The sequence below is a fragment of the Triticum aestivum genome, chromosome 6B, assembly GCF_018294505.1.
Source record: "Triticum aestivum cultivar Chinese Spring chromosome 6B, IWGSC CS RefSeq v2.1, whole genome shotgun sequence".
Lineage (NCBI taxonomy): Eukaryota > Viridiplantae > Streptophyta > Magnoliopsida > Poales > Poaceae > Triticum > Triticum aestivum.
In genome coordinates, this window is record NC_057810.1 from 444,955,035 (window position 1) to 444,968,340 (window position 13,306).

Here is a 13,306-nt window from a genome sequence, read left to right on the forward strand (position 1 = left end):
TCCTAGGTGGTTTCAACCTGCCCTGTCGCTCCGCCACAAAGTAACAGTCGGGGGCCGTCGGGAACCCAGGCCCACCTCTACTGGGATGGAGCCACCTGTCCTTCCAGCCCCCACATCGAAATCACTTGCAGGTGCTCAACGAGCAGACCTGACTTTAGTCACCATCTGTATAGTATGTATATATGTATAGTATATACCTGTGATCACCTCCCGAGTGATCACGGCCCGATAGTATAGCAAGGCAGACTGACAAGAATGTAGGGCCAATGATGATAAACTAGCATCCTATACTAGGCATTTAGGATTGCGGGTAAGGTATCAATGACTGTAGCAACAATGACAGGCTATGCAACAGAATAGGAGTAACCGAACAGTAACATACTACACTACTCTAATGCAAGCAGTATAGAGAAGAATAGGCGATATCTGGTGATCAGGGGGGGCTTGCGTGGTTGCTCTGGCAAGAAGGAGGGGTCATCAACTCCGTAATCGAACTGGGCAGCAGCAGCATCGGTCTTGTAGTCTACCGGAGAGAAGAGGGGGAAGAAACAATAAATACAATGCAAACATAAGCATGACGATGCATGACATGACAAGAAGCGGTGTTAGGTGTGCCTTACCGCGGTAGTAGGTGGCACCGGCGAAAGGGGGAAACATTCGGGAAAATATCCCCAGTGTTTCACGTTTTCAGACAAATGAACCGGAGGTGAAATGTTGCAGGTTCACTATGCTAGGGACGCGTGGCGATCGAACGGGCTACGTACCCGGATTCGTCTCGTCGTTCTAAGCAACTTTCATGTACAAAGTTTATCCATCCGAGTTATGGATTATTTTATATTAATTTTTAAAGTTTTAAATCATTTTCTGGAAGTAACAGCTTATTTTAATTCGAAATTACATTTATGACGCCAGCATGTCATCAGCAGTCAACTCTGACCGTTGACTGGTCAAGCTGACACGTGGGTCCCATTGGTCATAGACTCAGGTTATCTAAACCGGGTTAATTAGACTAACTAAGTGATTAGGCTAACTTATTTTAATTAGATTAGTTAAATAGGATTAATTAACTCATTAATGAATGAATTAATTAATAATTTATTTATTCTAACATTTTTTCCTCTCTTTTTTAACAAAAACGTTCTGGGGCGGGGCCCCCTTGTCATGGGCAGGGGGTCTTTTGCGGGCGCCGGTGCTAGTGGGTTACGGGCACAGGGCGCGTGGGCGCCAGCCCAGTAGGGTGCTCGCCCAGGCCATCTCCGGCGCAGCAGGGCGCCGGAGACCACCGTAGCCAGCTGCAGTAGCCGAAGGGGAAAAGGAGCAGCAGCATGGCAGCGCTGGCGGCACCAAAGCGGGGCAATCCAACAAGTCAGGCGGTGAGCCACAGGCGACAGAAGGAGTTTGGGGCGCCGTGGTAGACGGCGGGCGTCGGACGCCGTAGGGCGCAGCAATCGACATCGAGGGGGTGGGCTTCGACAGCGGCGATAGTAGAAGCGAGCAGCCGCGCGGGGAGTGGTGGCATGTGCGCGTAGGTGGACGTGGGTCACGGCGAGCGCGACCAAGGCACGAGAGGGGAGGAGAAGAGGCTCACATCAAGCCTGTCGTTGTGCAATCGCGTGCTCGGGGAGGGCCTGAGGTAGACGGACGGCAGCGACGAGGTCGGGGTCGTCCAGCAAGGTGGCACCGACGATGTCGGGGCGGTCCAAGGCGACGTCGAGGTGCAGGCGATGGAGATGGCGTGGCGGGCGGCAGGGCTCCGGCGAGGTGGAGCCAGGCGCGATGGGGTCGATTCCCCGATGCAATCCAGGGGTTGAGGGAGGAGCGGGGAGGCGTCCGGCAAGTGGCGGTGGTCGGCGACGGGGCCGGGGCGGCATCGGGCGGCGGCGGCGGAGGCGAGTGCCACAATCCCGATCTCGATCGGGGGTAGGAGGAGAGGAGCGCGGGGATCGTGGGGGGGGAGTGGGAGTTCTTGCGGGTGGTGGGCTAGGGTTTCGGTGCCCGGGGGGATAAGGCAGTGCGTGGGGCGGCTGGGCCTTTGCCCAGTTGGGCTGGCCAGCTTGGGCCACGGTTGGCCCAATGGGTTTTTTTAGTTTTTCTTTTGTTTTGTTTTATCTAATTTCTTTTTATTTATTTTCTTTTTAAAGTTTTCTTTTTTTAGTCTATGTTTTGCACTTAAACCAATTAGCAAATGAGTTCCGTAAATTGTGGAGATGGACACCTAATTAGTATTGCAATATTAGGTGCTGCCACAAAAAGGTTGGCACTCCAAATATTAGTTTATATTTTTATAACTTTATCAAAGGCATTTAATTAATTGGTTTTGTTGTTGTTTTGTTTATTTTGGAGCATTTAGGCATTATATAAAAATGTGTTTCCTCCACCATTATGACATAGGATTTATTTGTCCCATTTTGGACATTTGAGTTTTAACGTTTGAAAAATTTACCGTTTGACTTGATTTTGAATTTAAATTTGAATCGGTCTCGAACTAACACGGGATTACCAACAGTAACCATCGTGACGTGGCAACATTAACAGAGGTTTACTGTAGCTTAACTACCCGGGCGTCACATCGAACTCTTTACCATTGTCGTCAAGACCCAGATGACTTTTGGTTAGCATTAGCATCATGTATCCTTTGCAGTCTTGCATTCCAAACTTCTTCAGGCAATATTTGAGGTATTTCTCTTGTGATATGAAGATGCCATTTCTCTGCTGACGGATTTTAAGACCAAGGAAAACTTCAGCTCACCCATCATGGACAACTGATATTGCTCTTGCATAATGTGCCCAAACTCATCAGTGTATCTCTTGTCAGTGCAGCCGAAGATAATGTCATCCACATAGATTTGGCACACAAACGGTTCACTGTCATATGTCTTCGTGAAGAGTGTCGGATCTAGAGAACCAGGTTTGAAGCATTTGCTCTTCAGGAAGCCTTTGAGTGTGTCATACCAAGCGCGAGGAGCTTGTTTGAGGCCATACAGTGCCTTGTTGAGCTTGTATACCATATCATGATGTTTTGGATCTTCAAAGCCAGGTGGTTGTGCAACATACACTTCTTCTTCAATCTTGCAATTGAGGAAGGCACTCTTCACATCCATTTGGTATAGAAGGATGTTGTGGTGGTTGGCATAGGCTAGCAGTATGTGAATGGCTTCAAGCCTTGCCACGGGAGCAAATGTTTCATCGAAGTCAATTCCTTCTACTTGAGTGTAGCCTTGAGAAACTAGACGAGCCTTGTTTCTGACAACTTGACCATGCTCATCTTGTTTGTTGCGATAGATCCATTTGGTGCCAATGATATTGTGCTTGTGAGGATTAGGACGCTTGACCAGTTCCCAGACATTGTTCAGCTCGAACTGATGAAGCTCTTCTTGCATAGCTTGAATCCATTCAGGTTCCACTACAAAAAAATACACTTCCGTGATGATACGTGTTTGTCACAGTAGGTCGCGTTTTTTGTCATGCATGTACATCCATGACGATTTTATGACAGAATCAAGATAGTCATACATGTGTTGTCGTAGAAGTGCTCCATGACATTACCAAAATTATCATCACGGAAATGTCCACATCCATGACGATAAATCGCGCGTCATAGAAGTGCTTTCGTCAAGGGTGATCGACACGTGGCATCCACCGTAATGGGATGCCGTTAAGTGTCGTTAAGCTAACGGGTCCGGTTTTGGATCCGATAACCCGCTAACAGCCACGACCAATGCCGATTTTCCATGTGTAAAATTCTCATTAGCCGACGGAACCACGCGTTAGCTCCGCGTTGGCACAGGTGTCACTCATCCAACGGTCGAGATGGGCCTATGATATGTTGACACGTGGACGAGCCCAAAAGTGGCCCATAAAGTTTAAATGGGCCGGCCCAACTAAAGGCCCATAAGATTTAGCGGACCATAATGGGCCAGCCTAGCTAAAGGCCCACAAGATTTTGCAAACCATAATGGGCCGGCCCAGCTAAAGGCCCACAAGATTTAGCAGACCACAATGGGCCAGCCCAGCTAAAGGCCCACAAGATTTTGCAGACCATAATGGGTCGGCCCAGCTAAAGGCCCAACATTCTCTGTTAAGGCCCATACAGCTAGTGTCAAATCGGCCCATCAACGGCCTGTCCTAAACTTGTCATCATCGCGGCCCATGGTCACTTCTGTCCCGTTAATAGTCCGCTAAGTATTTGGGCCGAAATTACGGCCCGCTGTATTTCCGGCCTGTTAATGTGTATCCACACATGGAAGGTTGCTACTGATGCTCTTGCCACAAACTGGAAAAAAGAGACCGCCACATTGCTAAAAGAGCTACATGTCCAGTTTGTGATAACGCATCCATTCTTTGGGATACTATGAAAACTATGTGGACAATCCCGACGAAGGAAGAAGTCATCAACACGGGAGAGGAGTGGTTGCTGCATCTACTTAGCTCTCACCCAGCTATCACCAGAGAGATGATTATTATGCTACTATGGAGAATTTGGAACCTCTGTAATGATCTGACACATGGAAAGTATATCCCACCTACGGAGGTGTCCAAGAATTTTCTATGTTCATATTTGAACTCAGTTCGTGATGTTCATCATCTATCAGTTGAGCAAGTCATTAAAGGGAAGACACCGGCCAACTCTCTCATACATGGTTGCAGTGACGCGGCCCGACTCCCTGTTCTCCCCTGGGAACCACCTCCCATGGGCAGTCTGGCCCTATCGGTTGACGGATCTTTTTCACCGGATGAGGGAACAGCGGGGGCTAGGATGGTACTTCAAGATAGTCAAGGAGGTGTCACGTTCTATTTTTCTGCAATGAGGCCCTCGAAGCTGAGCTACAGGCAATATTAAAGGGGTATGAATCTTGCTTTGCAATGGTCTACCCTGCCGATCGTCGTGCAATCTGATTCAATGGATGCTCTGTCAGCGTCATGAGATGACTCACTAGCCAAATCTATCTATGGTAATTTGATGAAGGAAATTAAGGCTTTGATGGAAGAACGGGAGTTTACTACAATGAAGATAACAAGATCACATAATATGGTTTCTCAATGTTTAGCTAATTATGCTTGGATGGAGCATAGTACCACGTGTTGGTTACATCGTGCTCCGCCTTTTCTTAGTCATCTTGTATTAGCAGATTGCAAGCCTATTAATATGGAATAAAACTCCTTTTCCTTGGAAAGAAAAATAGAATAACAAAGGTTGGGATGGCCTCGGCCACAGCTTTGAACATCATAGAGTTCTTAATGAGGATGTAGAAGCAATTATTATTTTTATCTTTATAAAATATAAAAACCAATAAACTTAAACAGCAATTCTTAAATAAAAAAACTTAAACAAGGATAACGGTGCTTCCACTGGCAGTGTTCATTTGAAATTAAACTAAAAGAATATGGAGAAATCGTTGTCGCCGCCGTCAGGCTTTTCCTCAGACGTGCCAGTGACACTCAAGGCAAACGTCTCACGCACAACCTTCTCTACGTCAAGCGTCTCCGCGTCTGCCCCCGAGCCTGCACTGTCGTCGTCCGGCATTGGGATAAACGGAGGCTGTGCCACATCGAGGACGCGGTCCCAGCACACGCCACGGAAGAAGGCGTGCCGCTTCACGCCATTGGCGCCGAGCCGCTTGCTGGAGTCCTTTTCCAAAAGCCGGGCAATGAGGTCGCGCAATGGCGTCGGCTCGCCCGGTAGCTCCGGCTGGGCGGTGAGTGTTTGAGAGGAAGAGATCGAACACACTTGTATTCACAGGGTTCGGCTGAACTTATACAGGGGAGGCGAGCCCACGATCACCATCGTGGCAAGGCCATGATGAGGAGTGGAGGTCATGCGTGTTGACAGGGAAAACTACACGCACGCACACATGCACTCGTACAATACACAGTACAATACACAGCAGTATTCTAACACCCCCCCCCCCCCCCCGCAGTCTTGGCGTTGTTGTCAGAGACGCAGAGACTGGAGCGGAAATCAGCAAAGACTGAGCTCGGCAGCCCCTTGGTCATCACGTCGGCAAGTTGCTGCGCGGTCGGGACATGCATGACGCGAAAGTCACCGAGAGCCACGCGTTCCCGGACGAAGAGGATATCGAGCTCGATGTGTTTGGTGCGGCGATGGTGAACAGGATTGCTCGAGAGGTAGACGGCGGAGATGTTGTCGCAGTAGATGACAGTCGCCGCGTGCACCGTGCATCGAAGTTCACCGAGGAGTTGCCGGAGCCAGATGCATTCTGCCACGGCATTGGCGATGCCGCGGTATTCCGCCTCAGCGCTGGAGCGGGAGACGGTGGCTTGGCGTTTGGATGACCAGGAGACAAGAGCGTCCCCGAGGAAAACACAGAAGCCGGAGGTTGATCATATGGTATCGGGGCAGCCGGCCCAGTCGGCGTCGGTGTAGGCGCGGAGATCCAGCGATGTTGACGCCCGGAGACGAAGACCAAGCGTGGGCGTCCCACGCACGTAGCGCAGCACACGCTTAAGCAGTGCGTTGTGGCACTCGCGCGGGTCGTGCATATGAAGGCAGACTTGTTGAACGGCGTAGGAGAGCTCCGGCCTGGTGATGGTCAGGTACTGCAGAGCACCGGTGAGGCTGCGGTACTGGGTAGGATCATCAACCCGAGGGCCGTCGGCAGATGGCAGCTTGGCCTTGGTGTCTACTGGAGTGGGTGATGGCTTGCAATTGTCCATGCCATCCCGCTCCAGGATGTCCTCCGCGTACTGAGCCTGAGACAGGAAGAAGCCGGAGCGCGTCCGTGTGACATGAATGCCGAGGAAGTAGTGGAGGGCGCCGAGGTCCTTCATGGAGAATTCGCCAGTGAGACGCGCGATCACTTGTCGGAGGAGCGCGTCGGAGGAGGCGGTGAGGACGATGTCGTCGACGTAGAGGAGGAGGTACGCCGCGTCGAAGCCGCGAGCGTAAGCGAATAGAGAGCTATCCGAGCGCGTCGCCGTGAACCCGATGGTGGTGAGGAAGGTGGCGAACCGGAGAAACCAGGCCCGCGGGGCCTGTTTAAGTCCATACAGGGACTTGGTCAGGCGGCAGACATGATCGGGCTGGTCAGCGGCGACGAAACCAGTGGGTTGCATGTAGTAAACTTCTTCTTGGAGCGTGTCGTGCAAGAACGCATTCTTGACGTCGAGCTGGTGCACAGGCCACTGTCGCGAGGCAACTAGCATGAGGACGGTGCGCATGGTGGCGGGCTTGACGACGGGGGAGAATGTTTCGCCGTAGTCCACGCCCGCGCGCTGGTGAAAGCCGCGGACGACCCAGCATGCCTTGTACCGTTCGAGGGAGCCATCGGCACGCGTCTTATGTCGGAAAATCCATTTCCCCGTGATCACATTGGCTCGAGCGGGGCGCGGGACGAGAGCCCAGGTGCGGTTGCTGACGAGCGCCGCGTATTCCTCCTGCATGGCAGCGACCCAGTTGGGATCGCGAAGGGCCTCGCGAACAGAGCGCGGGAGCGGCGAGATGTCCGGCGAGGGGTTGGTGGCGGCGGTGGTGGCGATGCAGACGTAGCTGCGATCGTACTTGCGGTTGCGCTTGACCACCCCAGCGCGCGCCCGTGTAACAATGGACGGGCGGGCGGGGGAGGAAGGCACCACTGCTGAAGAAGACACCGAAGCCGAGGAGGGTGACGATGGCGCGCTCATAGGGGAGACCGGGGCACCGCAGCTGGTCGAAGAGGGGGGGTGCCATCGGATGAAGATCCAACAGAGGCGTTCAAACGCCCTGAGCCCCCACCAAGTGTTGGGGAGGGAGAGCCGCCCGATGAAGATCCTGCGGTTGTGCTTGAACCAGTAGGTAGCGCACGCGAAGCGGGCGCGATCGAGGCCGTTGATTGGATGGGCACTGGAACCAAACGAGGGGAGGGAGGTGGGGAGGGAGAAACGGTGTCGACAGCATGGGCGAAGGGGAAAATCTGCTCGTCGAACCGGACGTGGCGTGAGGTAAGGACGCGGCGGGTAGCAGGGTCGTAGCACCGATAGCCGTGGTGATCATGAGGGTACCCGAGGAAAACGCATGGCAGCAAGCACGGCGCAAGTTTGTGGGGTATCGTGGAGGTTGTATTGGGATAGCACAGACACCCAAAAACCCTGAGGGTGGAGTAGTCAGGAGCGGTGCCAAGCAGCAGTTCATGTGGTGACCGCGGCGACGTGCCGGAGCAGGGTTTGTAGTTAAGGAGCAGGGTGGCTGTGGCAAGGGCTTCTGCCCAGAATCACGCTGGCATTGCGGCGTGGAGAAGCAGCGAGCGAACACTGTTGTTGAGGGTTCGAAGAACGCGCTCCACCTTGCCGTTCTGTTGGCTTGTGTAAGGGCACGAGAGGCGGAAGACAGTGCTGTGCTGAGTGAGCAGAGAGCGGAGAGGGAGATTGTCGAACTCTCGCCCATTGTCAGTCTGCAGAGCGAGGATCGGGCGCTCGAATTGGGTCTGAACATACGCATAGAATGCAGTGAGAGCCGAAATGACTTCAGACTTGTTGCAAATGGGAAATGTCCACACGTAATGAGTACAACTGTCGAGCACTACAAGATAATACTGGAAACTTGAAACACTACTGACAGGCGATGTCCAAAGATCTAAATGCAGAATTTGAAAAGGGAAAAAGCTACGATGCGTCGAGTCGGAGAACGGCAGCCGGGCGTGCTTGCCCAGACGGTAGGCACGGCAGCTGTGACGAGTCGACGGACTGCAGGTGAACGATGTGTGACGAAGGGCTCGCCGCAGTGCCTCTGCTCCAGGATGCCCAAGCCGTTGGTGCCAGAGCTCAACGGTGGCGACGCCGGCGAAGGGAGGAGCGGGGTGAGGAGATGAGCCAAGGGCCACACGGTAGAGATCACCAGTGGAATCACATCGCAGAATCGCCTGGCGGGTGCGGATGTCCTTGACAGAAAAGCCAAATTTGTCAAACTCAACTGTAACTGGATTTTCACGGGTGAGTTGGCGGACAGACAGTAAGTTTTTGAGAATGGAAGGGGAAAGTAGAACATTGCGGAGGGTGAGAGGGCTGGAGGTGGTGATGAGAGAACCCTGCCCGACGTGAGTGACCGGAATGCAGTCACCACTGCCTACGACAATCTGAAGAGAAGTGGAAGGATGCAGGGAGTGAAGATTACCCGAGTTCGAGGTCATGTGCGCCGTCGCGCCACTATCCATGTACCAGTCCGTCGTGCTCCCAGATGGTGGAGAGGACGTGGACGTGGTGTGCAGAGTAGCCTGCAGTGGCCCCATGTTCCATGGCTGTGGCGGAGGAGGCTGGGGCCCGGTGCTGGAGCTCGCACCAGGGTCACCGTAGGTGTAGCCGGGGTTGGCGTAGGGGAAGTAGCCGTACGGGTTGGGTGGCGTTGGCGCAAGCCCGGCGAGGTACGCCTGCTGGTGTGGAATGCCAGGGCGAGGGCCGAGGACGCCGGCGCCCGGGGCATGCCATGGCATGGGCCATGCCTGGACCATCCCCGTCCAGGAGTTGGCGACGGGTGCTGCACCAGGAAGAGCTACAGGCGGCGCTGGTGGCGGGGCGGGAGGTGGCGCCCCCCCGGAGCCCCGTCCCCGACGACGGCCACGTCCGCGGCCACGCCCAGAGTCTGCTGGTGAGGAGGGAGCGGGAATTGGGGAGGCAGGGCGCGGCACAGGCGCCGGAGTCGGGGCGCGTGCTGCAAGGAGAGCGTGGGCAGACTGTTGGCGTGTGGACTGCTCCGCATGGTGCTCCTCAAGGAGGAGGAAAGAGCGGGCCTGCAGAAATGTGGGCAACGGGACACGGGAGGTGAGGTGGGGAATGGCATGGTGGTACCGCGTGTTGAGGCCGCGCAGCATGTTGAATAGTTGCTGCGTGTCGGTGATCTGTTGCCCGAGGTCGCGGAGCTGGTCGGTGAAGGACTTGAGCCGGGTGTCATGGTCCTAAGTCTGACAGTAGAATGGGGGGTAGGTATGGAGAGGCAAGATCCTAGCTATGGAGCAGTTGTATACGCAAGGGATGTACGAGTTCAGGCCCTTCTCGGAGGAAGTAACAGCCCTACGTCTCGGAGCCCGGAGGCGGTCGACTGGATTATATGTGTATGAATTACAGGGGTGCGAACCCTTTACACTAAGGAGGGGGTGGCTTATATAGTGTCTGCCAGACCCCTCCGGCCCTCAGTTATGCAGGGTTTAAAGTACATAAAGATGGGCGTTACTGGTAACGTCTTACATAAAGCGTCATCATGACCATAAAGGCTATTTAATTAAAGACCGTTCGGATGTAGAGTGGCTCTTGATCTTCTGGCAGTCGAGTGAATCTTCATGGTCGAGTGCCTTCGAGTCTGTCGAGTGGAATCCCTCTTGGTCGACTGGACGACAGTTTCTTCTGAAGGTGTCCTTGGGGAGGGTACTTTGGCCAGGTCCGTGACCCTACCCTAGGTACGTGACTTTATCATTAGCCCCCGAATGGATCGAGGTTTGAGTGAGGAAGGAGTTGGTAATCTTTCCGACCCGTTTTTGTGTTCTGAACATGTCTCATCTTGGACCAATAAGTCTTTGCAATGACGGCAGCAACTTTTCTTTCAGTCGACTTGATCCATTCCTTTCTTCTGTCGAGTGAACTTTTGAACTCACTGAACTTCTGAGCGACGGATCGCAGGAAATCTTATCGTCTGACAGATTGATCTGCTGTTGGCGGATTTTGCGGGATCCGAATTTTGGGAAGCGCGCAAAGCGGGGCGGCCCGCTGTACTCGGATGGGTTAGGGCGTGGACGCCTCGATTTCCGCGCCGCCTTTTTCGCCACGTATCGTGCGTGCGCGACTGTTTCGGGATGTGACAGGATTGCCCGGGCCTACTTGTCAGCCACTTGGAAGCGGCTTTATATAAGGCGCCGGGCGAGGGTTTTTGAACAGTGCTGTCAGGACCCCGACTCGATGTCACATCGATCTAGCCGGTAACACCTCATATCACTTTGCGGCCTCACGCACGGTATTCCCACGGGTGTCGCCTTACCTTTGCCCGGGACCGTTTGCGCCTTTTGGCTCACGTATATGATAGTGTCGCTAGCATCCATATGATAAGGAGCCCGGGCTGACATGACTAGTCGTAAACCCAAAGTGGCACAGACTTACAGGGACAGGCATCCATGACCCAGCTTCGAACGTGTCGGTCATCAGCAAGTGGGTCCGGGCTGTAGCACTGGGCTAGCAGGACTCCGGTAAACCGGGCTGTAGCGGGCTAACAGGACTCCGGTACTCAAAGCGTGACATTTCCCCGAAGGGACAGACACAGGAACGAAGAAGGACACATGCCGGCCAGCCTAAGTGTTCTAGAGCAGTAGCAAGCTACCATGGCTCAGCGGTAACACTAGGAGACATTTCCCGGTAAGAGAGGCTACCAAAGATAAACAACTAGATAGTCAGATCCCACACATACCAAGCATTTCAATCATACACACAATATGCTCGATATGTGCAAATACAACGAAGCATCACAACATGCTTTATGACACAAGTACTTTATTTAAGGCCCAGGGAGCCATACATATCATACACAAAGGTACGGGTCTCACGACCCAACATACAAGTCATACAGTCATACAAACCAGCAGCGGAAGTACATCGTCTGAGTACAGACAACTAGTAAAATAAAAGAGGCTTGGAAAGCCTAGCTATACTACGTGGTCCATCACAAGCTCAGGGTCACCACCTGGGTCTTTAGCCTACTCGTTGATGTCAACGTCTACATAGAACCCATCAGAAGGGGTTGCAGCGTCTTCTGTAAAAATGTAGATTATAGCAACATGAGTACAAAGGTACTCAGCAAGACTTACATCAGGTCCTACATACATGCATATTATCAAGAAGGGTTGGTGGAGTTATTGCAGCAAGCCAGCTTTGACTCTTGGCTAGACTATCCTACGATACTCCAACTTGAAATGGTTTTGCGCACACGAGTCCACTACTCACCACTTCAATACACTACCGAGGATCCACCTCCGTCTTCCTACGGAAGAGCCATCCTCGGCACTCACACTTATCTTGAGGCTTTTAGTAGTTTCCATTTACTTGTCTATGAACTGTATAGGCAACCAAGTAGTCCTTTACCGCGGACGCGGCTATTCGAATAGATTATGATAACCCTGCAGGGGTGTACTTCTTCATACATGTTTCCACCACTTAGCGTCTGCACACGACATGTGCTCGGCAGACTTCAAGCGAAAGCCGACGTGGGTGTAGACCACGACCTACCTAAACACTTAAGCCTCTAGTCCAGGTTTATCGCCTATTTAGGTTCCATCCGCAGGGAGTCCGGCCGAGGTTTCCCATACGGCCCCGAACGATGTGAACAGGGTTCCCGAGATACCTAACGGGTATTCGGTACACCGTGCCACGTACCTACCGCATCACAGCCCACCCCTACGGTCAGCGCTGTCCACGGCCTCCAGTAGGCTACAAACACCAGAAACTACGTGCAACTCCTGGACAGAGGGCTAGGGTGAATAAGAAGTCGAGCGGGGTCATATTTCAGGGCCCAATGCATGGTAGTAGCTGTATCTTAAATCACACATACAGATCTCAGTGCTTAAGGTCGGCTTCAATGAAACAACCCACCATGTACTCCTACATGGCCTCTCATCGATACCTTTACCAAATCGTGTTCACCACACCACTCTCATTACTGACATAATCATTTCACTCTAGCCCATCACCCAGATGAACCAGACCTGACACGACTCTAAGCATAGCAGGCATAGCAAGGTAGGAACAACACATACATATGGCTCAATCAACTCCTACACATGCTAGTGGGTTTCATCTAGTTACTGTGGCAATGACAGGTCATGCAGAGGAAATGGGTTCAACTACCGTAGCACACAATAGTTTGAAACGCGTTGTCTTAATGCAGTAAAAGAGAGCAGGAGCGAGAACATGGGATTGTATCGATATGATCAAATGGTTGGTTGCTTGCCTGATGGTTCGATGCACGGATATGATTCTTCGTTAGGGTAATCACGGTACTCCTCGGAGGCAGAACCTGTCGCAAGGACACCGATACACAACCATCACCAAACAATGTGCAACAATATGATGCATGCATGAAACATAGCAATATGAGTGTGTTGGACTAATGCAACTAAAACCAGAAGGGTTTGAACAAATTTGAATCAAAGATTCAAATTTCAAACTCAAACATGGCCTCTTAAAGTGCTTTTCCTTGTTCTGCTTGAAACATCAATTTAAATTGTTTGATCATGCATGAAAATAGTACAGATGGATAGATTGGATTTTTCTAATCATTTTTCATATATAATTTGTCCAATTTGGAGTTACAGAATAAAAGTTATGAATTTTTGAAGTT

General features: G+C 52.1%; 1 protein-coding gene across 1 annotated transcript in view; it reads right to left on the reverse strand.

The window, feature by feature from the left end:
• Positions 1-5,374: 5,374 nt before the first annotated feature.
• LOC123134213 (serine/threonine-protein kinase OXI1-like) overlaps positions 5,375-13,306 on the reverse strand; it is a 34,568-nt gene continuing 26,636 nt past the window's right edge. Inside the window, exon 4 of the mRNA XM_044553496.1 lies at positions 5,375-5,689. Within this exon, the coding sequence (XP_044409431.1) occupies positions 5,375-5,689 (315 nt within the window). The remainder of the gene's footprint in view (positions 5,690-13,306) is intronic.